The sequence below is a fragment of the Eucalyptus grandis genome, chromosome 5 (assembly GCF_016545825.1).
Source record: "Eucalyptus grandis isolate ANBG69807.140 chromosome 5, ASM1654582v1, whole genome shotgun sequence".
In the NCBI taxonomy this organism is placed as follows: Eukaryota; Viridiplantae; Streptophyta; class Magnoliopsida; order Myrtales; family Myrtaceae; genus Eucalyptus; species Eucalyptus grandis.
The window spans coordinates 1,001,930-1,029,420 of NC_052616.1; the positions used below are offsets into that span (position 1 = coordinate 1,001,930).

General features: G+C 41.1%; 3 protein-coding genes across 5 annotated transcripts; 2 read left to right on the plus strand and 1 right to left on the minus strand.

The window, feature by feature from the left end:
• The first annotated feature begins 735 nt into the window (after positions 1-735).
• LOC104443437 lies at positions 736-6,127 on the plus strand. Of its 3 annotated transcripts, none has more exons than XM_010056821.3 (8): positions 736-1,105; positions 1,204-1,359; positions 1,962-2,137; positions 2,416-2,483; positions 2,605-4,117; positions 4,213-4,346; positions 4,855-5,035; positions 5,133-6,127. In XM_010056821.3, exons 3-8 carry the CDS (start codon positions 1,996-1,998, stop codon positions 5,765-5,767), a joined length of 2,673 nt encoding a protein of 890 aa, XP_010055123.2. In that variant the 5' UTR covers positions 736-1,105; positions 1,204-1,359; positions 1,962-1,995; the 3' UTR covers positions 5,768-6,127. The 3 variants fall into 3 exon arrangements, with proteins under 3 accessions (XP_010055123.2, XP_010055124.2, XP_010055125.2); XM_010056822.3 differs by having other exon boundaries at positions 1,965-2,137; XM_010056823.3 differs by having other exon boundaries at positions 1,209-1,359.
• Positions 6,128-8,798: 2,671 nt separating this feature from the next.
• On the plus strand, positions 8,799-22,705 carry LOC104443439 (mediator of RNA polymerase II transcription subunit 12). Its single transcript, XM_010056825.3, is given in 14 exon segments — positions 8,799-8,955; positions 10,713-10,896; positions 11,492-11,551; positions 11,813-11,918; positions 12,569-12,637; positions 12,771-12,824; positions 13,023-13,130; positions 14,149-14,298; positions 14,382-14,726; positions 14,832-16,842; positions 16,845-17,223; positions 17,839-20,445; positions 21,158-21,494; positions 21,622-22,705. Coding segments are annotated over 13 exon segments (6,810 nt in total). The 5' UTR covers positions 8,799-8,955; positions 10,713-10,768; the 3' UTR covers positions 22,078-22,705.
• A 1,351-nt stretch (positions 22,706-24,056) lies between these two features.
• LOC104443440 (rop guanine nucleotide exchange factor 3) lies at positions 24,057-26,938 on the minus strand. Its single transcript, XM_039314073.1, is given in 10 exon segments — positions 24,057-24,488; positions 24,633-24,914; positions 24,916-24,978; positions 25,107-25,306; positions 25,309-25,396; positions 25,487-25,561; positions 25,654-25,808; positions 25,900-26,016; positions 26,115-26,691; positions 26,786-26,938. Coding segments are annotated over 9 exon segments (1,389 nt in total). The 5' UTR covers positions 26,419-26,691; positions 26,786-26,938; the 3' UTR covers positions 24,057-24,383.
• Between the last annotated feature and the right edge of the window lie 553 nt (positions 26,939-27,491).

Genomic DNA, 27,491 nt, shown 5'->3' on the forward strand with positions numbered 1-27,491 from the left:
ATCTTCAGCTTATCAAGTAAAAAATTTGCAACTTCAAGCATCCCAACATCTTCAAACGAGTATTGGAAATTTATTTTAGCTTTTATTATTTTTTTAATTATTTTTTCATATATTTATATTTAGACCCCAAAAGTTTTAGTTTTTACTAAAAATAACTCCGTACGTGTCGAGTCACGTGTTGGAATTTCTTACTCGCGTGTCGGAGCGTGTGGAAGGCAATTGACCGCGTGTTGGAGAATGTCGAAACGTGCGGAGCGTCTCGGACATGTGTCGAGTGTTAGACACGACACGAAGGGTCTCGAAGAGTGTTCGTACAACCTAACCTATGGCCGATTGTCACCATAGTTCAAAGAAAAGAAAAAAAAAAGGAAAATTTTTCAAAATAAAAATAAAAATAAAAATAATTAGTAAAAAGTTATTTTAAAATATTCATGCCAGCATTGATAATGTCATGTAAAATTATCAACATCCGCTTCATTGATTTTTTATTTAAATTGATCAAATTGATTAAATTAATATCAGTACAAAATAATTTAGTATTTCGAAAAATCCTTTTAATTCGATGGACATTTAGGCCACACGGCCAGAGAGGAGGACCAATTTTGCGTGGAAAAAACCAAAAAGAAGGAAGAGGAGGAAAGGGAGACATTAATGGAGGGGCCCACTCATGCTACCCCAACCGTCACGTACTCTCTCTCTCCACTCGCCCAACGCCAACAGCAGCAGCAGCATCAACGCTTTCCATCGAGCTCTCCTCCCTCTCTCTCTCTCTCTCTCTCCCTCCTTCGGCCTCGCGTGTCGAGATTGGTCACGCTGAGCCAATCCGCGATGCCAATTCGCGAGGAGCATTGAAGTCTTCCTCCCCTCCTTCGGGCCGTCTCGAGATCCCTCCCCCCTCGCCGCTCGCAGCAAACCGTGGTCCTCGGTTTCTCAGGGGGGGAGTCAGCGCTGTCGGTGCTCGCGGGGAGCTCGGCCGCTCGAGGAAGGTCGCGCTCGGGGGCTCTTGGGTCGGCGCAATTCTTCGCTCTTCGCCCGAAGCAGCTGACCCTGTCCACCGTTCGTCCGAAAAGCTGGAACTTTTTCGGCTCTGTTTTGGTTTTGCATGGTGAATTGCAGAGGTCCTTTCTTTTGCATGGGATTCAATGACTTTCTGCAGAATTTGGAGTGACCCTCTTTTTCTTCGGACTCCGTGTTTCTTTGAAGGTAAGATGGGAACTACCCGCGAAGTGAGCGTGACGTGAAGGAAGCGTTGGGCGCTGGTTGAGGCTTGGGAGCGAATAAAGGCGCGACCTTTGGTTGCTTCTTCCACGAGCGAAGTTGATGTCGAGCTTTACCCGTTCGAGAGATTGAACAATCCGAGTGAGTCTCTATTGCATTCTCTCTCGAGAATCAGCTTCTTGCTCTGTTTGATTTCGTCCTATTAATTAAGGCAATCTGAGTTGGGAGGCAAGTCATTTAATGCTTTTTGCTTTTTTTTTTTGCTTCTAGTTCGTCCTCATGTTTATCTGCATGTATGGTGATGACGGTTATCAGAACAGAAGAGTGATTCTCCTGTGGTAGTAATTTCCTGGAAGCCCATCTCTTTTGTTGATTAAACTGTTAGTCGATTCGCCTGTATTGAGGCGTAGCTTCGTTCGTGCGACACGGTGTTGCTGCATAAATTAGAGAATTATTTCGAAAGGGTTGCTGGAAGTTTTAAGTTTCTGTGCTGATAATTCCTGCATTGCCAGTCGATTAATTCAGAATGTTTCTATATTTAAAGCGTGTTGTATCAAAGATTCAGAAAGTCCTGTAGACATGTATTTTGCTGCGACTGAATTTGATGAGATTGTGATCAAGTCACCGGGCTGTTCTTGTGATTTTGCTACGGTGTGGTTTGACACGTATGTTCTTTGCTTTAGCTCATAGACATTGATTGTCTTGCACAAATTTCCCTTAAGCGCTGCATCTTCCTTGTACAGCAGTCAATATCCCGCACAATTCTAACACTTTGCAATGGCAAAGAAGTCACAAAGGCGGCCCATGCAGCGTGAGAAAAATCAGGCAAGCTGTATGTGGGGTCTGATTAGAATATTGGATTTTCGTTCCTCTAGGAAGCTGCTAACAGATCAAAGGAGGCAAAATTGCCTAGTTGCTGGTGAGCATTTCTTTTGTAGCATACGACATTTCTTCAGTATGGCACATATGCATAAGATATTAGCTCTTTGTCCTGTATTTACTTGGGATAAAAATAAAGGCTTTTGCTAACACTTAATTGCAGTGCATTATTTTTCCTTTCTTAGTTTTCTTAAGCAGAATGTTACATGTATACAGAAAGTTATGCCATCGTCTCCTAATAATGAACTCATGGAAACTAGCTTGATAATGGGGCAATGTGCACATATCCTGAACTGTACTTTTTTTTTCCTTCTGCAGGTGCTGCAAACTCAGTAAATAAACTTAAATTGTTAAAAAGTTGCGATGAAGATTGTACAGGCACACTGGTAAGCATGGTCAGAATAGTTTTGAAGATCATATCTGCCATATTTCCTATACTGCTGTAGCCCAGATGGCCTTCTATTGATAATAAGTTATTTATTCATGATTGGCTGATGAATTTTCCAGGATTGTGAAGAAGGAAGGGAAATGATTGGCGGAGCTGGAAAGACTAGCGTGAAAACACTCATAGAAAAAGAAATGGTCGGTGAAGATGTGATGACAGGAGTGAGCGAAACTGGAATTGAGCGCAAAAGATCTAGTTTAGTACAGGAGAGTCAAAGGAAAAAGAACCGTAGAGGAAGTAAGAGAAGTTTGAAGAAAAGCTGTGATTTGGACGGGGATAATTTTGGGCCCACTGAAGGCTCAGAACTCGAGTGCTCCTGTGGTCAGAACACATATCAACTGTTAGCCGCAAACCACAATGAAAATGAAATAGTGGAGGATCTTTGCCAGCAAATTAGTCGAAAAAGTAGTGGTTGCAAAAAGTGTGTTGCTTATGGTAGAGTTAGTGTACAGCTAAACCCAAAGCATTCAGATGTTGAGGAAAATCTGTTTGAGCTGATAACTGAGTTTCTCAATAAACAGCTTACTAGTGGGAAGTATATCGATGAGTATGGGAATATTCCATGCTCCACAGATGTCAAGATGCTCCAATTTTTGACTTCGGCCGAATTTTCACTTTTAGATCTTCTACAAGATCCAAACAAGACAGTAATGCAGTATATTCAGAGGTTGCAAGATTCTCATCTGGACTCACTTAAGGAATTGAACTCATTGCGAGAGGAAGATGCATTGAGCCAGTACGAAGACTCTCTTCATCATGAAGAACTCAGCAAGTTCGGAAGAAGAGCCAAGTCTCAGGAAGGGAAGTCTTTGAATAGGAATGAGAAATCTCCACTTTCTAACACGATTGTTATCTTGAAGCCTGGGATGACAGATCCACTGCAGCTCAAAAGGGGGTGCAACCCACGCTTATCACCTCAAATACTGTACACCGCTAAGAGGCAGAGCACAAGAGCAAGTGCCCACTATTTCATTAGTGATATCAAGAGGAAGTTGAAAAATATGGTTGTGAAGGAGCATCGGGGAATTACTGTAGATGGTCCCAAGAAACGGCACCAAAAGGGGCAGCAAATCTTAGGAAGTGTTGGGGAAAATGTAGGAAAATGTTCTGCAAGTAAAGATCACCTCTATGTTGAGCTTGCAGGAATCAAGAGAGAAAAGAGCGAAGATAAACCAGGAGATATTCGAATGACGACTAAAAGTGAAGCTGCTGATAACCACCAGCATAGGTTATCAAACATTTATGTTGAGGCCAAGAAGCATCTCTTCGAGATGCTCAACCATGGGGATGCAGATGCAGTTTCTTTGAGCAGACAGTATCCAGAAACCCTAGGGAGGATTCTCTCCAATCCCGAGTTAAACTGTTTTCCGATAGGTCCTCGAAGGGATTCAAAGCATGGCATCCTAAACCATCTGCACAGTTCGACACAGAGAACTACGGAGTCATGCATTTCCAAGAGTTTCACTAGAGGTGTTCAAACTCTGGAGACTGACCTAAATATCTCAGAGATTGTTCTTTCAAGTGATAAAGTAAAAACCACCGATGCCGCTACCAGAGAGGAGATAATTTCTGAAGGTAAATCCCTTTTAAAACAAACTGTCACCGGGAAAACTTTTATTGATTGTTGGGGTAAGTTTTCCAGAATTATGTACTCTAAGGAAATAATGCAGATATTTGTGGAGCTACTAGACTGGAAATCCAGGGAGACTGTGACATCTTTTGTCCTCCTTCAGACCCAGTCAAATCACCCAGCATGTCAGTTGAGTCTATACCTGAAGATGAATGTTCCAAACCCGTGAAAAAGGTGAACTAATGCTGCTTGCTAGCGTCACACACCAGATATATTGCATTCGTTTCACTGCATTTTTATGTGGTCATCAAATGGTCAAAAAATCAAATATTGCCACCTTAGGAAGCATATGCCCCATTATTGCATCATGTTTGCAGCATTGACATTTTCACACTAGCGTTTTTATTAATTGATTGAGAATCAAGCGTGGGCAATCACATATCGCATCATGTTTGAAGCATTGACATTTTCATGCTAGTGTTTTTATTAATTGATTGAGAATCAAGCACGGGAGATCACATTTTGACGCAGCAACTGAATTTTGGATGGCTATCATTCCATTTTCTTCACCACTTATCGGGGATATTCTCTTCCTTGGGAAGAAACAAAAGGAACAAATATCCATCTGAAGCAAAATTTGAATCACATCACAAACTCAATTGATATGCTTTGCATGTGTGTGTGAACACTTTGGATTGATTATGCCTCATCATTCTCAGTGCAATTTTCCCGTTTTATCCAGAAATATTATGGGATGGAGCAGCAGCCACTGTCTTTGTTTTCATCTCCTCCAAGTGCTTTAACTATAAAAAAAGTTGAAGATCTGGAACTTGTCATTGATAGATCGGACCGACCTAGTCCCGTATCTGTTCTGGAGCCACCATTCACAGAGTATGACATTAGTCCTGCAAGTCCTGCTCCTGGTAAGCCAGCAAATTGTTGGGGTTACGATTTCTGATGTGATTGGTATATTACTAGCAAATCTTCATCATCTAATTTGAAACTTCTAATGCTTCTCAGTTGAGCTCTCAACAGAGTCTCTACTAGTTGAATTTGAAGATGACTTCTCAACCACAGATAAGGAGATCTATTTAAGAAACTTTGAGGTGGAAAAGGAACTAGTTTTCGAATATATAAAGAAAGTACTGGAAGCCTCTAACCTCAACTGTGATGATCTCTACTTGAAGTCACAATCTTCCGACCGTTTAATTGAACCGTCAGTCTTGGATAAGGTTGATTTCTTTGGTGACCACCTTCATTGTGATCAGAAGCTTCTCTTCGATTGCATCAATGAGGTTCTCTTGGAGGTTTTTGAGTACTACAACAGTTGCTATCCCTCCTTCTCTTTTGTGAAACGGAGAATCAGGCGAATCCCGGCCATGAAATATGCAGTCCTTGAAGTATGCAGAGGAGTTCATTGGCATCTCCTCCCTCTTCCTCTGCCGCGATCTTTGGAACAGATCATCCAAAAGGACATGAGTAGAACGGGAACATGGATGGACCTGCGCTTCGACACCGAAAATATTGGCGTCGAAGTGAGTGAAGCTATTATCGCAGAATTGATGGACGAGATCATGTCAAGCTGTGTAAATGAGAGTGTTCAAAGAGCAAATGCCCTCCAGTTGGTGCTGGGCCATATGACTATGGAAGCCTGACCCCACTTTCTCATAACAAATATGATCAGATGGCGTTCGTTCTGTTGTGTCCTTCCCAAGAAAGAAGGCTGACTGGTTGCAATGGCGACTGCATTCCCGCTAACGCGACATTTGGTCACGTTCCTACCTACCGACCTTTGCACATGAGGCATTTTTACGGTGTTGTTTGAGGCCAATAGGGTATTTTTCTGTTGTACAGCTTGTCCATATGACTGTTTTCTGCTGCCGCCTTACCTGCTCTTTCCGTTCTACTCTGGTCAATCTGGAGTCCTCCAGATTTTAGACCCTGTAGCTGTAAATATCAAAGGAAACAGCAGGAGTTGCCGAATAACAAAAATGCTAGTGCAAGTTGTTAATCTTCTCGTGCTCTCTTTAGTGTACAGCTCTTCTTCGCTAGTACTTTGCTAGGCCCCAATAAGGGGATTTTCCTGCTCGGACCTTGCGTCCGCCGGATTCAGTCCATCATACGTGAGTAAATTTGCCTACAGAAACTCGACCTCGATGTACCCCGGTAGCCTGCAATGGACTTTCAATAGCCAATCGATAGCATGGGGACATAATGGGAAGCTTGAGAAGTAACCCGAAGAGTTAAGACTGAAATCCAAGACGATCGAGAGAGAGAGATGGCCGATTAGTTTGCCATCTATGAAAGGCGATTCGATAGTGCATGTCATTATCGCACAGGAGCTAACTGTTTCCTTCCTCTTTTTTCTATTTTCTACTGCGCCATCTTATCTCGCAGAAGTTGACAAGCAATAAAGCGAAGAAAATCATTTCGATGTCAGACTTTCAGTGAGCCAAAGGTCAATTTGCCTCAGCTATTTCTCCATTGACACCAGATAGGCCTGGTTGCTCCAGTTAACAACAGTGCAACTTGTACAAAAGGACATGCAAAATAAGAAAAAATCAAAGATTGCCACCAGGACTAGCTACAGCATCAAGCCAAACATGGCTAACACATTGGAAACTCACCGAATAAGTGGACCCACCTCGCATTTCATCTGTGAAATTAAAGTATCCCGTATCACTTGACAAAAAAAGATTATCTCATATTAAATTTCAATCTCTATAAACTAAATCATTGTTGATCGGTCAGCGAAGAATGTCCTCATTGGCGAGTTGAGATAGCTGTCGCAAACCCTTGTGTAATTGGCAAGGTATACAGTGTTTTTGTCCTTTTGACAAGCAAACGAAAGTCAAATCCTCCAGGGTTTGTCTTTGTTTTCTCTTGACTGGTGGATTAATCACTCTGTTCCTTGCAGATAGGTTTCTTCCCAGGGATCATTCGAAGGTCCAATCTCATTTGATGCGAAAACTTTGCTCTAAGGCTAGCGATCAAGCAGCCGTTAGGTCCGCGATGGCGGTGATTGCGGAAATCGCCGCCCCTATTGGCAAGCAAAAGCTGAGAAGACAAACTCGTGCTTTGAATGAAACATGAAATAAGTATGTAGACATGTCATGTATTGATGTAATCTTGCAACTTCAAGTCATCTTTTCATCACTAATTGCAATTTATAGTCATTCATCAATTCAAATAGTACTTCTTATCCTCTCAAGTGTCAAATATATTTATAAATTTATATAACTCAACCTCTCCGGCATCCTCAAATACTTAAAATGCTCTCTTACTACATATATTATCAAGAAATAAATTACATATTGCTCACAAAAAGTTAACCCATGATTTGAGTTTAACCATGTTCCATACAATAACTCCAAAATCGTACCATAAATCAAAATGAGACCACCAGATGGAACGATCGAATCGGCACATATATCCAAACCTCGAAAATTTATCTAAAACACTAATTGTATCTTGGCCCGACCAATTTGGATTTGGAAAATTGTTCAAAAAGTTATAAATCTATTGCACTTTTGTCAAATTTAGTCTTAAATTTGTCGATTTTGCCAATTTAATTCTAAATCTTTTACATTATGTCAACTGAGTCTATTTGGCTAATTTTGATTGGAATTCACTAAAGTAGATGCTAATTGTCTTACGTGATACAACCGATATTAATGTGGATAATTTTAAATAATAATTTAATTTTTTTGAACTTTTATTAATTTTTCAGACTTTTTCTTTTTTCCCCTTTCTTCTTTTGTTCACCAATGGCTAGCCACTGGTTATGACTAGGTGAGTTAGCCTTGCCGCCTCGCTAGGCAAGATTGACCCCTTGCCAGGTCTTGCCAAATCTAGCTTGGGCGGGGCCAGCCAGCCTAATCATGGCTAGTGACTAGCCACCGGCAAAACAAAAGAAAAAAAGAAGGAAAAAAGCAGAAAAATAATAAAAATATAAAAAATTATGTTTATAAAAATACCAATCATTATCCACATAAGTAATTTTCTATTAAAATTGACCAGATAAATTCAAGTAAAAAGCGAAAAAGACTCATAACTTACTTGGCAAAATTAAAAAATTTATAATTGAATTGGCAAAATCACAATAGAACTCAGAACTTTTCGAATAATTTACTGATTTTAATCCAATCAATCCGCACTGATTTATCTGAAAAACACCGATTCTATTGTCGTAATGCTGGAAATTTAGCTCCAGGAACTCCATCCGACGGCCAACCGGGGAGGAGCCCGCCGCAATTCCATCGGATCAAAATCCGGACCAGCCATTCAAAGCATACGCAAGAAAGAGGAAGCACTGTTTAGTTGGGGGCTGGCGCCTAGTGTTTTTACCATCTCGCCCCTCGCCGAACGCCGGAGTGCTTGGTCCGGACCGGTAATTACCCGCTCCCCTGCGGGTACAAATCCGGGAATTCACGCCGGCCATACGCACCCGTAAATAAACAAACAAACAAACAAAATCGTCATTTATAATATCGGGGATTAATTAATTATTATAATTATTAATTTTCCTCTCAGATCGCCTTCGCCCCTCGGGCGAAGCAAGCAACAGCGCAGGCATCATCGTCATCATCATCAGCAGCAACAAGCAGCAGAAGAAAAGGGCAAAAAAGAAAAAGAAATACAAAGAAAAAGAAAAAACACGCGAGGAAAAAATTAAAAAGAGGAAAAGGAAAGCTTGCGACTTTCAAACCCCAAGACTCTTCTTCTTCTTCCTCCTTCCTCTCTCTCTCTTCCTCTCTTCCTCTCTCTCTCTCTCTCTAGCCCTCTCTCTCTGTAGATTGCTGGTCTGTTTCTCGCTCTTCGAATCTCGCGTCTTAGGGCAAAGGTATGCGTCTTCTTCTCGCTCCTCTTGCATCCGATTTCCCTCCCTGTCTCGCCTGGTTTATGGGTCCGAGGAGTCCCGGTTGTTTGTGGGTTGTTTTCTTTTTCTTGTTTATTTACGGAATTGCCATCGAAACCCTAGCTCCTACTTGGTTGTCCGGAATCCGATCCGTCGGGGTGCGGTCGGGCCTTTGAATCGAGTCCTGACACAAACCCTAGCTCGTTTGTAGCTGGGGGTGCCAGATTTGACTTCTTCCGCGCCCGGGGATGGGCGCGTGAGTGGAAGTTGCGGATTTTGAAGTTGGCTTCCGCGTGTGGCTTGATTCAGTGTAATTTGGCGGTCTGGAGTGTGATGCTGACTGAGCATAGTGTTGGCGTTCGTTTCCGGTTTACGGGTTCGTTAGTATTTCAGCTTGTTTTAGCTGGTGTCGAGGTCTTGTCTGGAGGGTGAGGTTTGATAGGCGAGCGGGTGTTGTGGATCATAGTGATTCTTTGGTCGTGGATGCTGTGATTCCTCTGAGGAGGGATTTTGGTGAGGCACATTGGGTGCAAATGTGAATGTGGCATTTCTTGGGATACGGTATTGCGATTGTGCTCTTTCCTAGTGAAACTTGTTTTTCTTTTAAAGTTTGGATATTGCTAGGATTGTTACTGAGAAGTTCAACTTTTAACAATTTGGTCATTCTAGAGAGATGCTTATGATGTATTCGTGTTGTTTCCATATGTGGCATTGAGGAGCCTGCTCAAGCATAAGTAACCTAAGCATGAATGTCAAAGCTGTGGAATTGATGAGCGTACTGCTTATGATAGCTTATACATTGGGTTTTGTCGAATGATATGGTCATGGTTTTATTGAAGAGTAGAAATAACAAAAGTGTTTGGTCAGCTGATCAGTACATTTCTTATATTATGTCAGTCACAGTATTGTTTAACACTTGAGAGAAGTAGTGTCTGCTGTGTTCCATAGAAGGTAAATTCTTGTAGAATTGAGGTGTGTCAACTGCATTTTGAGGGAAGTCGAAGGGAAGGACGGAAGTCAAGGAAAATGGCATAGAGAAAATTTTTGTCAAAATTGCGAAGTCCTGCTGCTATATAGGTGGCTTTTGTGCTATGATGTGGGTGATTTTGTGCTGATAACTCGTAACCCCCTCCATGTTTCTTTCGCATGAGATGTAATAATACCATCATTAGAGTTTTATAAACTTATTTTCTTGTATTATTTTTCATGTAGTGTGATTTTTGACATTCTTTTTCTTTTGCTCTGTGATTTTTTACATCCTTACTATCTATTGTTTATGGGACATAAAATTCCGTGATTATTTGTAGAGTTGTTTAATATGGTTTTTCCGCCACAGGTATCAGATATGCTGCACTATGACTTACGTTGATCTTAAAAGAACTAATTAGCCGAGAGCTATCATAAGCTAGGGTTTTTTTTCCTCCCCGTCATTGTGTCTTTTAGATCTTTGTGCATCCTCCTCTGTCCAATATCATGAAGTTCTGATCAAGGGGAAAAAAGTCTTGCGAACATAGTTCTTTAAGGACATTATTAGACATAAAAATAAATGGGATACTTAAGTTCCTCCAATTGACAAGTAGTCCTTTGTAATCATCACTAGAACAGACCACTCTGAAGACTCAGGCGTGTTTGTGATTTTTACATCTGTTTTTCCAAATTATGTATGAGCGTCCGTTTATTTTTATTCACATTCTTTCTATGACTTAGTTTGCTAACTTAGGCAAGGATGTCTTTAATTGCAGTCCAAAGCTTGCTGTGATCTATGCTAGGGGCAGTATGCTGATGGTAGTCGGGAGAGATGCAAAGGTATCATGTTGCCAACTGCGGTAATGCAGTAAATAACAGTACCATTGGTGGGCCGTCATCTAGAGATACTGCTCGTGCTGAATCGCCTTCTATAGGTTCTAACTTTTCTTTAAATTCAAGGTAATCGATATCACTAGGCTCATACAATTTACCCACAGCAAAGCTTTTAAAATTTTTTTTTTTTTTTTTTGGTAAGGGAGCTTTTATAATGTTGGTACCTACAATTTTGCATAACACTATTCCCTTCAGTATTTGTACTGTAATATTGTGGAAAGCGTTTCCAATTATTTCCTCTTGTTTTTACAATTTCCATGACCTGAGCATGTGACATGAAAAAAATAATGTGAATTGTTCTCCAGTATTTGGCTTTCTGAGAACCCATCAAAGCTTGCAGTAAGAGAGGCTAGGGTGGGATAAGCTCCATGGGTTCAACAACTGGTCTGTTCTTTGAAAAAAGAGAAAAAAAGAAAAGAAAAGAAAAGGCTTTTTGAGGAACAAATGCAGCTTATGGTTGTTGGAGTTTCTTTATCTCCACATCTTCCCATTGATGACATCCCCTTTTCCTTTTGTTTACCCAGGACTTTGATAAAGTTGCTACTAGGTTTTTGTTTTGAAGAATCACTTGATTTGTTAACTTTTCACTGTAATTTCTTCTCAACTGAGGGCTTTTTTTTCCTCTTTCTCTGGAACTTTAAAAATGATCTCGATTACACAGGCGGCAATTTCAGCTCTCACCTTACAAACTGAAGTGTGAAAAGGAACCTCTGAACTCCAGGTAATTGTTGCAATGAAGTAAGATGCTTTTGTTGTTCCTTTGACAATGGTCTGAGCAGGAAGCTGTTCCTGTCATTGATTTTTATTAGCACATCAGTTACCAATAGATTTTGTTTCTCAGTTGCTATTTACAGCAAAATTTGATTTGGTCAGGTACTTGGGATGGTGATGTTTATGGGTCAATTTGCAGCTTTTACTACTTCCTTTCCCTCTTGTTTTAGCTTATGTTGCTGTGTCTTATTTTGTTGCATTACAATGACAGACTTGGGCCTCCCGATTACCATCCTCAGACTACTGATTGCCCTGAGGAGACCCTCACAAAAGAGTATGTTCAGTCTGGATATAAGGAAACTGTTGAAGGACTTGAGGTATCTTTAGAAATCAAAACTTTTACCTTTCATTTAAGTCTAGATAAGGCATTTCCCATGTAGTATGTGTACATGCTGTCAATTTCTTCTCTTGTCTTGCGTTTGCTAATTTCCCCTCATTAATTTGCTAAAATTTGGCTGGGCACTTAGTATGCTTGTAATCTCACATCCCTGTATGGTGGGCTATCGAGCTCTCTCTGGGGTGTTTCTACTGAAAGGGTACTTTATTGTGATTTGTCCTCCTAAATATGGAAGAAAACCCATTTCAGTCTTGTAACTGAAATGATACCTGACAGTGGTTTAGAAGAGCAATGTGTGCTATCTCTATTTATGGCAATATCTTTTCTCAACAAACACTGAATGCTGGACCTCCCAACCAGCTATCACTAAATGTAATTTTTTTTTTTTCTAAAATTTTTATATGCTCCAAATTTAATTCTTGGTATGCTTTCTTAATCAAACTGTAAATGAAGATTGTGATGACCTTTTGTAGCATAAAATAGGGCTGAAATAGCTTGTTTTATCCCTCGATCCATTGTAGAAGAGCCATAATAGTCATTTTATATTGGCTTTGGAGTTACTATAATGCCAAGTAGCTTAGTATTGTGATTTTTTGATTAATAAGTTTGTCATGAATTTGATTATGTCAGGAAGCCAGAGAAATTTCACTATCTCAAGCTCAGGTGTTTTCAAAGCCTGTTGTTCTGAAGTGCAAGGAGGTTACTGTCTTTATCTTGCTAGGCTGTGAACAGCCTTGTATAATTTATTTTTTCTGCTATGAAGTTTCCATTTGTGGTGACTGCATCTTTGGCTGGAGCTGATCAGTTGGTTGTTTGGTGCAACTTTTTTTAGGCAATAAGAAAACGATTAAGGGCTATTAATGAGTCTCGAGCTCAGAAGAGGAAGGTATTGTTTCCCTGTTTCTTCTTACTGATACTGGAATTTATCTGGCAAACTGCAATATCTAAGTAGTATTTCAAACAATCTTTTGCATGATAGACAGCTTTAGTTTGAGTCATTAGCTCTTTGAGGAGCCTTTTTTTTATTTTTTATTACAATGCAAGGTGGTGATTAAATTCAGTACTTTAAAACACTTTGTGACAGGCTGGTCAAGTATATGGTGTACCTCTGTCTGGTTCCTTATTGAATAAGTCTGCTGCTTTTCCTGAACAAAGGTCATTTGGTGAAGATTTCAAGAAAAGATGGATCGAGGTATGCTTCCTACTGTATTATCAAATGAATACGGGCAAGTGCTCCAAATTCAGCTTGTGATGTCGTGTCCTACTTTTGTTACCTGTCTTTAACAATGTTTAAGCAGAGATTCAAAAAATTTGGTGGGAACCATGTCAAAACTAAAAAGCACTTTTGCCATGGTGCTTGCAACAATTGGGTTTTTTACCTGTCATGGAAGGCATTCAGAAGTTGATCTAGGATATATCTAATGCTTCATTTATTTTTGACAATGGATGTTGAAACAGCAAATCTCTAACAATCATTTGTCACAGTTGATAAGGACCATGGAGAAATCGGACAGCTAGATATCTCAGTGACATAATAACAAATCTATATTTTATTCTTCTTCTGAACCATGCTAGAGTTGATTGAATTTTGAGATTCTGTTACTACAAAAATGTTTGGAGGCACGATGCTGGCCTACAGAAGCTAGTGGCTATCATTGTGGTGTATTTAGTTGTAGTTGATTGAATTAGAGGGACAGAGCAGGTTGTTGAGTGGTACTGTAAATGTTGATAATTCGTTCTTATAATAGTTCAATATTGTCCTCAGGAAGATAGAATGTAGTAATTAACAAGATATGTACTTGCTATTAATACAATATTTGATTACTTGATGAGCCCGAGGGCCGAGAATAAACATCCATCAAGCTTGAGCTTGGGTCTGAATGAAAACATCAAGTGAATTTTCATAATACATGAAATGAAAATTACTGAAAAGGAATAACAAGGTTTCTGTCTTTTGATTTGCAAGGAAATTTTGCCTTCAGAATGAGGTCCTTAAATCATTCCCATGTGAGCAGTTCCTGTTTAATCTAGCTGAATGAGCAGGTCAATGTTTAAAACAGTGATACTGGTGCAGATGAAATAGAAATCATATATTGGATCTCATAGATATGTTAATTTACTGGGTGTGATGCTTTAGCTGAGTTTGCCTGAAGATTTTCCAGATGAGACTTTACGAAAATTCTGACATTTATTGCTGTCTTTCATTTCAGGCTTTGTCACAACCTCACAAAAGACTGCGTTCTTTAGGTGAGCATGTTCCTCATGGTTATAGGAAGAAGTCTCTTTTCGAAGTTCTCATCAAGAATAATGTGCCTATTCTGAGAGCTACTTGGTTCATCAAAGTAACTTACCTTAATCAGGTACAGGACTTTTGATCTCTACTGCTACTTATGCTTATCTCAAATGCATAATATGTATTTCCGTACGATCATATAATATGCAGGTCCGCCCAGGCTCTGCTGTTATTTCTTCTGGAGTTCCCGACAGAAGTCATTTATCACGTGCAGAGCTGTGGACGAAGGATGTTATTGATTACTTGCAGAGCCTCTTGGATGAATTTCGCAGAAACAATTATAATTCGAATGCTCACCTTAGAGAACGATCTCCACAGATGCTTTATGCTGGGCCAACGCAACAAAAAGGTGAAGCAGCATCCTCTACTCTCGATGCAGATGAGCCCTCCCTACATTTTAAGTGGTGGTATATGGTGCGACTGTTGCAGTGGCACCACACAGAAGGGCTGGTTCTTCCTTCTCCTATCATTGATTGGGTTCTTGGCCAACTACAGGTTTGCTTTATTCTTTTTTTTCCATTTATGTCTCTATGCTCATCTTTTTGACCTATGGATCAATTTGGTTGATCATGCTCATAGTTTATCTTTATGCCTTTTCAGGATAAAGAGTTGTTCGAGACTTTACAATTGCTCCTGCCTATCATATATGCTGTTATTGAGGTTATTGTTCTGTCTCAGACGTATGTACGAACCCTTGTTGGAGTGGCCGTTCGTTTTATCTGCGAACCTTCTCCAGGTGGATCTGATTTAGTTGATAACTCACGGCGGGAGTACACCTGCTCTGCAGTAGTTGAGATGCTTCGGTATCTGATACTTACTGTTCCTGACACGTTTGTTGCTTTGGATTGCTTTCCATTACCTCCTAATGTGGTTTCTCACACGGTGAATGATGGGGGTTATTTATCCAAGGCATCTGAAGATGTAGCAAAGATGGAAATGTGTTCTGCAGAGGTAGCTTGTCTGTTCAGAAGGAAAGGTTTTGATGCCTTTTACCAGGCTGTGTCATTTGGGCATGTTGTTTCATCTATACAAAGACATGCAGACAAGCTGGCAAAGGTTGTTAGTTCTGGTAACCCTTCTTGTGGCTATGCTAGAGCTGTCCAAGCCTTGGATAAAGCTCTTGTGCATGGTGACCTGAAGGGGACTTATAAGTTCCTTTTTGAAGACGTTTCTGAAGAAGCTGTGGATGGAGGATGGATTGCAGAAGTCAGTCCATGCTTAAGAGCATCTTTGAAGTGGATTGGGAGCCTGAAGTTGTCATTCATTTACTCAGTATTCTTTCTATGTGAGTGGGCTACATGCGATTTTAGGAACTCTCGTACTGCTCCTCTGGCTGATGTGAACTTCTCTGGTAGAAAAGACTTTTCTCAAGTGTATGTTGCAGTTTTGTTTTTGAAGCTGAAAAAAAGAGACCTAGAGAATCAATCCCGACGAAGGAATGACAATGTTGGTGGTGTCACTAGTCATAAAGGTTTAAGCCAGGAGAATAACTTTGGGAGGACTTCCATGTTAAACGTATTTGAAAATGGCAACAGTCCAGAAAATGTAGATAAGAAAAGTAGAAGGTTGTCTGGTGGCTTGAACAGCCCTGGTCCATTACATGATATATTGGTGTGCTGGATCGATCAACACGAGGTGCCTAAAGGAGAAGGTTTTGAGCGTCTTCAACTGCTGATAGTGGAACTCACACGCTGTGGCATCTTCGACCCACCCTCATATGTAAGGCAGCTACTTATCAGTGGAGTTATGGGTTTGAGTGGACATGCTGACAGGGATAGACGAATGCGGCACTATCGCATCTTGAAGCAGCTTCCAGGAGTTTTGATTCATGATGCTCTGGAAGAGGCAAGAATAGCTGATCGGAGACAGTTTCTGGAGACTATGCATGTTTATTTAAGTGAAAGACGCCTAGTGCTCCAAGAGCTTTATGGTGAACGCAGAAATTTAGACAACGCACATACTTCAGCTCACAAGAAGAAGCACAATATTAGGAGTGGTCCGTCCCCTACATCAGTTGATCAGTGGAAAGCTGTAGAGTCACCATCCAGTTCTTTTTATCCCAAGAAAGCTGACATTGAAGAAGTGAATACCTTAATTTCAAATCTCTTGCAGTTTCCAAACTCAATTTCTGTCCCCTTATTCATGGGGACCGATGAGTCTGAAGGGAGCATTAAGAGAACCGCTGGGTCAACATGCAATAAGTCAGATATCACAGACAGCAGTCCTGGATGTGAAGAATGCAGAAGAGTCAAAAAGCAGAAATTAACTGAGGAGAGGAGTGCATACATCCAGGTGCACTCTCCAATACCTTCAGATGATGAGGATTTATGGTGGGTAAGGAAGGGGCCAAAATCTTTTGAGTCATTGAAAGTTGATCCTCCACTAAAATCAACCAAGCAGGCATCTAGAGGTAGACAGAAAGTTGTGCGTAAAACGCAAAGTCTTGCTCAGTTGGCAGCTGCTAGAATTGAGGGCAGCCTAGGAGCTTCAACTAGCCATGTATGTGATAGTAGAACAAGCTGCTCTCATCATGGAACTGGTGTGGATGGAGAAATACCCAAATCAGTGGATGGGATCAGAGTTACTCACTCGTGTGACGTTATTACTGTTGGAAAAGCTTAAAGCAGCTGTGTATTGCAAAGAGGAGGGTTGTTACAGTTTGGTTGTTAGATGTAGTTAAACAGCTGATTGAAGAAGCTGAAAAAACTTCAGCTCAGGTTGGGCAATTTAATAGGAATTTTACCTCTCTTAATGATCGTAGCACCTTGAAATGGAAGCTGAGTGAGGATGAGTTATCAAATATACTGTATCTATTAGATGTATCTGATGATTTAGTTTCAGCAGTCAAATTCATCCTTTGGTTATTGCCAAAGGCTTTTCGTACATCCAGTATGGCAATTCATAGTGGAAGAAATGTGTTGATGCCGCAAAGGCAGGTGGAAAGCCATGTGTGTGAAATACGGGAGACATTTCTTTTATCATCCCTTAGAAGGTACAGTATTGATAGCTAAACTCATTGCTCTTTTGTCTGGAGATATGTTTGCTTGATTTATTACATGTAGGTTGAGAATTTTTTTGTTTTTGGTTTCCCTCTTCTAAAATTTGTGTGGGATTTATCGTGTCATCATGATGAGCATCATGCCATAGTGCTTTCTTTTGCCCTCTCTGAGGGAAGGATAACAGTTGGTATTGTAGTTGCATTGCATCTTCAGATGCAGACTGCGTTAACAAGAGTATTTTCTCTTGATATAGATTCATGTGTGTTTCTTTTTGGTTTTAATTAACTTTTTTCGTCAAGTTGAGATTCTGAAAACGAGTAGATACTCACCCAATCAAGTTTAGTAGAAAAATAGATGGATAATTTTTCTTCAATTGTAGAGAAGAGAATGAAGAATTATACCTTTTACAACAAGCATTTTTTCACTGGTTTTATTTCCATTTATCCTCTCTCATACTAAGCTGCACATTTGTAAGTGTTTTACTGGCATATTTTTCGTAAATGAATGTGCACATTTATTTCTTCTCATGTTTTGCCATTTCCTCTTTTTGTCTGCCTGTAGGAAGCAGAACGATTAGTTCTGACAATTTTTGCTTGTGAACTGGTCAGGTATGAAAGCACACTTATTGCTGCAGATCTTATTCCACAAGCCTTATCTGCTTCAATGGATCTAGTTGCCACAGTTGCTGCCTCTAATGCAAGGGTGTCAAATACATCAGCATGGGCTTATGCTCGATATTTATTGAAGAAGTATGGGAACGTGACCAGTGTTTTGGAGTGGCGCAAGACATCCAAGGCAAATCGTGACAAAAGACTGCTTGCAGAACTTGAATCTGGACGACCCTCAGATGGTGAGTTTGGATTTCCTCTTGGGGTTCCAGCAGGAGTTGATGATCTTGATGATTTTCTCCGTCAGAAAATGGGTACCGGTAGGCTGTCCAGAGTCGGTATGAATATGAGAGAGATTGTGCAGAGACGTGTTGAAGAGGCTTTTCACTTTTTCTCTGGGAAGGAGAAAAAGGTATTTGCTGCTGGTGTGCCTAAAGGACCTTCATTGGAAAAAGGGGATGATGGATTTCAGATATCTGAACAGATTGTTATGGAGCTGAGAGAATGCATGATGCAAACTGGAGGTTCTTTTCAGGAGGGTGACCCGTCTTTGGTGTCTTCTTCTATATCTGCTATTATTGGCAGTATTGGGCCAACTCTAGCCAAAATACCTGATTTTACCACAGGCAGTAGCTGTAAAAACTCTCCATCTTCGACAAGCTCACTGAATGTTGCAAGGCAAATTTTGCGCATCAATATAACATGCCTATGCCTCCTTAGGGATTTTCTTGGTGAGCGTCAAAGCAGAGTGTTTGAGATAGCTCTTGCAACAGAAGCATCTTCTGCTCTTGCTGGAGTTTTCAATCCTGGGAAGTCATCTCGAAACCAATATCAGTTGTCTCCTGAAGCTCATGATTCCAATTCAAGTACTTCTAGTGTAGTTGGTAGAGCTGCAAGAGTCATTGCTGCTGTATCAGCTCTTATCATTGGAGCTGTCATTCAAGGGATTACTAGCCTGGAGAGGATGGTCTCCGTCTTCAGACTGAAGGAGAGCATTGATGTGGTTCAATTTATGAGGAGCATAAGATCAAACTCGAATGGTAGTATCCGATCTCCTGGGACTTTCAAAGTAGAGAGTCCAATTGAAGGTCATGTTCATTGGTTCCGTCTGCTTGTTGGGAACTGCAGAACAGTTTCTGATGGATTAGTTGTTGAACTTTTAGGGGAGCCCTCTATTGTTGCTCTTTCAAGAATGCAACAGACTCTACCTGTTGGCCTGGTCTTTCCACCTGCCTACGCGATAATGGCATTCCTCATGTGGAGGCCTTTCATTCTGAGTTCGAATCTTGCTGTGCGTGAAGACATGCATCAATTGTATCAATCCCTGTCAGCGGCCATGAGTGATGCACTAAAACACCTTCCCTTCAGGGACGTTTGTTTAAGAGATTCTGTGGGTCTGTATGATCTAATATCTGCAGATACAAGTGATTCTGAATTTGCATCCATGCTGGAATTGAATGGAACTGACTTGCATTTGAAGTCAATTGCGTTTGTACCTCTTCGTGCTAGGCTTTTTCTTGATGCGATTATTAGTTGTCGAATACCTGCTCTTGTTACACAGGATGATCGGAGTCGGATAACTGGACACGGGGTTCTGAAAGATCGGTTTGCTGAAAACAGAACCAAACTTTTGGATAGGATTGTTCATGTCTTGAATACCCTGCAACCTGCCAAGTTTCATTGGCAGTGGCTGGAGCTGAGGCTTCTTTTGAATGAACAGGCTTTAATAGACAAACTGGAGGCCCATGATACGACTTTAGTGGACGCTGTACGCTCTCTGGCTCCTAGCTCTGAAAGAGCTGCTGTCTCTGAGAACGAGAATACTTTAATTGAGATCATTCTTACAAGGTTACTTGTGAGACCAGATGCTGCTCCCCTTTTCTCTGAGGTGGTTCATCTTTTTGGGAGATCATTGCAGGACTCCATGCTGTTGCTCACAAAGTGGTTTCTTGAAGGCCATGATGTTCTTTTTGGACGGAAGACAATTAGGCAACGTCTTATGAACATTGCTGAGAGTAAAGGTTTTTCAACCAAGTCCCAGATTTGGAAGCATTGGGGTTGGTCAACCTCAGGTGTGGGTACCATTGCCAACAATGATAAAAAGAAGCACGAAGTTGCCTCTATTGAGGAAGGAGAAGTCGTTGAAGAGGGTGTGGATCCAAAAAAATTCAGTAAAGGGTCGATACAAGTGCAGCTTGATGCTGAAGGTTATAGTTCTAGGAGCATGCAGCAGTTTGCGACTGAAAAGGCCCTTATTGAACTTGTTCTCCCTTGTATTGATCAAAGCTCTGATGAATCGCGCAATACTTTTGCTAGTGATTTGATCAAGCAGTTGAATGCTATCGAACAACATATAAATGCAATTGCTCGTGTGACAAGTAAGAACACTGGAACAACTACTTCTGGAACGGAAGGTCCTGCTGGCAAGAGCAATAACCGGAAAGGTATGAGAGGTGGCAGTCCTGGTTTAGCCAGAAGACAAGCAGCGGCAGCTGCAGCTGCAGCAGCAGCAGCAGATTCTGCCCCTCCTCCTGCTGCTTTGCGAGCATCCATTTCATTGCGGTTGCATTTCCTTCTGAGATTGCTTCCCATTATTTGTGCAGACAGGTAATTTACCTCAACATTGCGAACCTTAGAAACTTTTTGTTTTCAAGATTACCATGCATGTCTATTGCTTTGTATAGATGGGTTGATAGTGCTATTGAGTGGCCTTCGATACTTCTCTTCTCATCTATTTTTGTCAGCTTCATTTTCAGATTCCAAATTCATAAATCTACTTTCTGCACTCGGATGTTTCATTTTCTGGTATTGTTTGGCCATGTTCTTTGTAATAAGATTATCTAGCGAAGGCTGCATCTTCCGGCCATCTATAATTATTTTGTCTGGGAGTAGGATTCACCTTTCACAGTGGCTTCTTGAACAATGTTGGACTTATACTATGCACTGTCTCATCATTGGCTAGTAAACAATGCTGATACTTCCTACAACTTCCTGTCAAATCAATTGGTTAACCATGTTCTTAATGTCAGTCATAAAATTGGACATCAATATGCACATATTGCTCGAGCCCAGTGAGGTACTTATTCAAATGATTCAGTAGCTTTCACCTGCCATCCGCCATTTAATATAATGAACTTTTTGCGTTATCGATTCACTCTAATCACCATGACTATTGAAGAACAATAGACTAGCAATGATAGGTGTCATTAATGAGCGTTTTATTGAAATGTTGTTAACTTTTTCTTTTATGTATTTGTAGTGAGAGTCTATTCATTTTTTCTTAATGATAATAAACAACAGTTACTTCAATTGCATACAGGGAGCCATTAGGACGGAACATGAGGCACATGCTTGCCTCTGTAATACTTCGCCTCCTTGGGAATCAACTTGTTTATGATTATGCAGACCTGGCCATCCATCCTCTGCAGACTTCACAATGCAAAAGAGAGGGGGACTTGCCAGTGGAAGCTCCTGGTCATAATGCTCCTTCAAACTTTTTGGGCGACACGCTTTTTGATAGATTACTGCTAGTCTTGCATGGGTTGTTGAGCAGCTCTCAGCCCAGTTGGCTGAAGCCAAAGCCCACCTTGAAGTCAGCACCTGAATATATCAAGGACTTCGCTGGAATAGATAAGGAAGCCGCTGATAATTTGCTGGTAGGCTTGTTGCTCCTTGGAGTGCATATGTTGCTTCATGAGCCCTTAAAATCCTTGCTACTTGTAGTGTAGTGAATTCTTTAAAACCAATTGTTCTGGGATGTCTCACTTATCAAAACTAATGCAGAATGAATTGGACAATATGCAACTTCCTGACAAAATTCGATGGCGAATCCAAGCTGCAATGCCTATCCTCCTACCTTCTCTCCGGTGCTTTGTCTCATGCCAACCCCCTTCTGTGCCAGCTGCTGCTCTCACTACGGTGCAATCGACCATCTCACTTCCAGGAGCATCGTCAGGAAATTTGAATCTGTTGCAGAGGAATACAGTTTCTTCTGCTAGATCTTCTGCTACCACAACTGGAAAGTCCAGGCCGGTGGCACTGCAGCAGGACTACAATATGGAAGTTGATGCCTGGACACTCCTTGAAGATGGTGTAGGCGGGGGCCCATCTTCAAGCGGCACCGCTGGTATAGGCGGCGCTGACAATGCTAATCTTCGAGCTGCCAGCTGGCTGAAGGGGGCCATGAGGGTTAGGAGGGCAGATCTGATGTATGTTGGTGCTGTGGACGATGACAGCTGATTAAGCTTAAGAAAATATTCTTGGGATGGATCTTGTCAGGGCACACCCTGAAGAAGGTAATCTTGCGAATGCATGGTTTCTCGCTCAATCTAAGTCGAGATTACCTTGGAAAATGCACCTCGGCCGTCGCGCGGAGGCTGTCGAGAGGTAAATGATTTTTTGGCGCATGCTTTGCTTGTAAAAGATGGAAGAAGCGAGGAAATCTGCACATGCAGCCCCCATCATATCAGGTCTCGAGACTGATTTCGTTCTGCTAACCCTTTGATTACTTCCCGTCTGGATGGAGCCCTTGTGGGTGCGGTTCAGAGGTCTGTTGTATATATAGAGATTAATTGTTTCACTTATTTTAGTTGAGCCCGAGTAAATCAAAACAGAGTTTTGAGCTGCTTCATGCTCGTAGATCTCTTGTTGTATCTCCTCTCCTGCTTTGTCTCCTCAATATTTTGTCAAGTCCTTGTTTTACATAAGCTTTTCTAGATCAAGCTGTCCATAGGGAGATTTCGAAGCTGTAAACTGGGAAATTGCAGGATATTTATGTGGCAAACGATGGTGGTAGTAACTGAAATAATCTGTCGCGCCTCATGGTTTTTCCTCATTCAAGTATGTCAGTTGACATTTTCCTCTTTAATGTTAGATTATTTCAATTGCATCTTGTTAATAGTGTCCCTTCGGCACATGTTAGCCATATAAATAAAGTTCACAATTGCCGATGCATTATTTTTCTCATGTTATCACATAATTGGTGTTCTGAAATATTTCCTAATTAAGTGTAGATTTGGATTAACAAGTGTACCGGACACAAGTTAACGAGAACTTGATACGAGGCTAGGAATCTGTCGGTATTATGCTCTGCATCGCTCGGATAGGGTGGTTGAGGCCTGTAGCCTCGTTCCGGTTGACTTTTGCCAACGTGCGGAGATTGTCCTTTTTTCGTGGCAGTATGTGACTGTATTTTTCTTTGCCAAAGGGTGATGAATTTGTCATAAGTAGCATCATGAAGTCAAGAATCATGTGCCAACACATATCATAAGACTTGCCACGAAGTATCTTAGAATATTAAAGTTTTTCTTGTTTTCGAATATTACCCAATTCTCCTTACATGGGAACTTATAACGGCCATGCGTATCTGGCGTAGCACGTCATAAGATTCGTTTTTTCTTTGATATTTACAAATACCGTTGTAGAATAGATACGAATACCGTCGTAGAATAGATAGCAAGACTGGTTTAAATTCTACAAAATGATGCATTGAGTGCCTGAATAGGCCTATCCGTCTAATCATTGAGTAATAATGTACCATGATACTTAGCTGATTAATATTGTATATAGCCCTCGGTACCTCTAAGTATTGCTCAATAATTTCCCTATGCCTGGAGGGGAACGACCGAGATAATCAAATTGCAGGCACGAATATGAAATGTTCTGGTCATCCAAAATGCAAAAAGAAATTCATTTGGTCCTTTAACGCTGAGGAGTGATTCTTTGGCAGATGTCTGAGGATAAGAGAAACCTATTGATGTTCAATCTTCTTCGTCTGCAAGCTTATGTAGTACATTCACATTGCTAATCTGATATGACTATATGAATGTATGCTACTCCGCGCCGCATTTAGTATCCGATTTCATGTTCGTATTATGTTTGGCAGATGTCCGAGGATAAAAGAAATCTCTCCATGTTTAAGGTCGATCCTCTTCGTCTGCAAGCTTATGTAGTACATTCACATCGCTAACCTGATATGACTATATGAATGTATGCTACTTTGTGTGGCATTTAGTATCCAATTTTATGTTCATAACATGTTTTCCTCTCCCTTACAGGAGCGAACATTTATTAAAATTTCATGCTGCACGACCATTGAAAAGATGAATTTTCAGTGTATAAGATGTACACATCTCAACTTGAAAAATGTATATGTTAGTCCACAGGAAAGCAAAACCCATGCATCTAGTACTGTATGTGCGAACCAATATTTTCGTGAGTAGTGTAATAAAGAAAAGTCCTCATGGCTTCCTCCTTACAAAGTGGAAAACCATGCAATCATCTCATCTCATCTCATTCAGTGCAAAGGAGGTGCAGCTATAAAGATGTTTAATTTCCTGGTACCTTTATAAGGTGATGTAAAGATGCATACAGGAACGCCTGCACTGTGATTTCTGTGATTCATCTGAGCTTATCAAACTTGGCCATATTATCAACCTTGATGTCAAACTGTTCGCCAACATCTATACTGATGATGAGTACTAACAAAGCTATCTGTATGCCCATGTATTCTGTCAATCAGAGCAACAATGTAGGACGCTCGACGGTCAAGCACCATCTGCACCGAGTACATCCTCAATCCGAGTGACAATGTTGAATGCTAAACCTTCAAGCACTCTAGAGTAGCTCTCTAAAATTGCTTGCCCCACATCCTGCAAGGCATGATTTTCTCACTTTCAGTCCAATCATTGATTCACAGTCATGGTATCTTATAAGCTAGTGTAAATTATCTATATGAAGGAGAATGCAGCATAATTTGCCGCTTTCATCCTGTAAGGCATTATAATGCACTTTACCTGGTTATATTGAATCTTCCATGTGTCCAAGCTTGTCTGTGAAAGCCCAGGGTACCTTTGCTTCAGGCAAAAGAGTAAGCTCTCAGCTCTCTCTGCTAAGGTTTGATTCTTGTCGCTTCGCTCAATGTCAGCCATGAAGTCCTTTACCATGTTCCATGATGATTTTGAATGGCTTATGCACAATTTACGCCTCCACGTGTACATGGAAGCCTCTACTCTGTTTGCAAGATCAAGTGCTTCGTGTTCAGATGTTATGCTTAGGTGGTCAAGGAGGTAATCAGGGGGAGAATTTCTCTGGCGTGCTGATGTAACGGTAAATTGTGTCTCCAAGGCTTTCTCTGCCATTCTGCAAGTGAAATAAAAATTGTTTCCGTAAGAATATAGAGTTACACGATGTCACTTCGGTGGTGAGGGTGAAAAAGGATGAAAATGCCAAACTATAATCTTGAAAACAAGAAAGACTAATGCACTAACTTTCGGAAGACTAGCCAGGTAACTTTCTGGGATTTCCATCTCGGCGAGAATATTGCTATTGATTGCCATGGCTGCTTTATGAATCTGATTGGCACAGTCACGCTTGTGCCTCAGGTTCATTCTCGATTCTTCAGAGAGGCCATCAGGAGGCACGCACGGAACTGGCAACCACCATTTCTCCTGGTTCAGCTGAGCAACTCTCCCGAACAACCCGAACTGATTGAATTTGATGACATGCTTCCCTTTTCTGTGTACCAGAATTCCGTCTCCTGGAAGCTATCCAATATTTCCTGTCAAAGAATTCTTTCTTTCCTGTAATTCAAGTCTGTGACAAAGCAAACCGAATCACTCTACTGCTGTCACCTATAGAATCGCCTTACCAAAAGCATCGCATCGAGCTTCTGCAATGCAGGGAGATTGACATAAATGTCTGATCTTGGTCTGCTTGTCATCACCTGAAGGGCATTAACCAAATTGCTTTGAAGAAAAACGATGGGCAAATCGTAATCTTTCAGAGAAGGCAGTTTCAAAATGATGTTTTATTCACCTGAACTGATGTCCCATCTTGTAGTTCCTGTGTGGAAGCGGTGACTTCTACCATATAATCACAAACCGAAAGTAGACAATTCATTTCTCTATTCCACATTGCCGCCTTCTCTTGATTCAGAGGCTCTAATCTCAATTTCTGCCCAAATACAGTAGCTGCAACGCCAAGCCCCTCAGTCTCAGGCAATGCACAGCAAATATCCACTCGACAGTAGTAATTTCCTTTTGATACAAAAAAATAAATTACCGTAAAGGTTTGTGATGGCATTGGAGATTGTAACAGCAGTGCATACGCCTTTCCCTCCCCCCGACATGTCTTCGCCAAGCAAAAGCTTTGCAAACCGCTCCTTCATCATCTCAAGTTCTTGAAAAAGAAAAATGTGCACTCAAGGTCAATAAACTTTGTTCGTCTTCCCAACCCATGAAAGCTAAGTTATCTTGAGAAGATTGTACCGTGCCCACCTGGATCTACACCCTCGAAGTCGTCATAGTTTTTGTTCATGTCATGCTTGTGTTGCTTCATACGTAGCTTGCTGAGGACGGGATTGTTTAGGCGATCGGATTTCTCAGCCGGCCAGTGCATAGGAGAAGCTTCACTAGAGTAGCTACTATCATCTACCGTCTCCGAAAATACTGAAGCGTTGGAGTTAGTACGAAAATATGCTGTGGCTGAATCAGTACTCATAGTCGAGTATGCCGGAGTTCCCGTGGATGGTTGATCATTCTGATCCACCGAGGTATCGTCAGACTTTGACAGATGCTCCATCTCAGAATCAAGTCCTGAAGCCACCTCAAATTGTCCAATATATTAACCTGCGAGCAACTCAAGTCAATGCGGAGATTCTCAGGACTTCATGAATCATCATTGCGATCAACACAATCTGCAAGATGGGAACTTAAGCCGACATCAGATTGAACTTTCCACTGTGGAAAAGGGAAAAGACAAAAAGCGTTTACTTTTCTAGGAAGTTGCGAAAAGCGAGTCGGTTTTTCACGTTGCCGTTGATAATCGGATGAAATTTGCAGTACCCTTTTCAAGCTGCGATAAAGACGAGAACCGTGCAAGCGAAGGTAAAAAGAAAACGTGGGTTCCTCTCATTGAAATGGAAAGAACTCGACGTTCGTAAAGTTACCTTTTTTAGCGGCCATTTTCGAATTCAAAACTGCTGCAATGAAGGCCTTGAGCTAGCAGAAGACCGTTTGAAACAGGTTCCCTAACCAGAGGCCCTTGCTGATTGATGTCGAGAAGACGACTTTCCCATCGAGTATTTATCATGTCATCTCGCCCGGTTTGAACATGATTTCGATATTGCGCAGTTGAAGGGGAAACTGTAAAGAGGACTGAGCCATATGCAATGCACAATCACAAAGACGTGCGTCCCATTCATCCTCCTTCGCCTTGACTTTTGAGATAGTGGACATTTGCATTGCCTGCTCAAAGACTTTGTCCCCTTTGACTTAAGAATCCTGATATCAAGTCAACATTCTCTTTCATGGCTAGAGAGAGTTGAGAAAGCAATGGCGACTTTAGATCTCAAAAAGGGCATAATTCTTAGCGCAATGCCTTTGAGATCAGAGTACCTAACTCAAACATGGACTAGTTGTCTTGAATTTGATCTAATATGAAAAAGTTGTCCACAGAGGTAAAAGGGACAAAGTAGCGTTGGTTATCTAAACCTTCCCTGACCACTGGAGTTTGCCCTAGTAGCCACCCTTCCAATATGAAAGGGGAAGTGGAGGGTTCAAATCTTCACTTTCGCGGGGACGGTTGGGGTGGGAGCAATTTAGTTTCAGGAGTGGGTTTCGACTCCCATGCTCTGTAAAGAGGCAGAGTAAAAG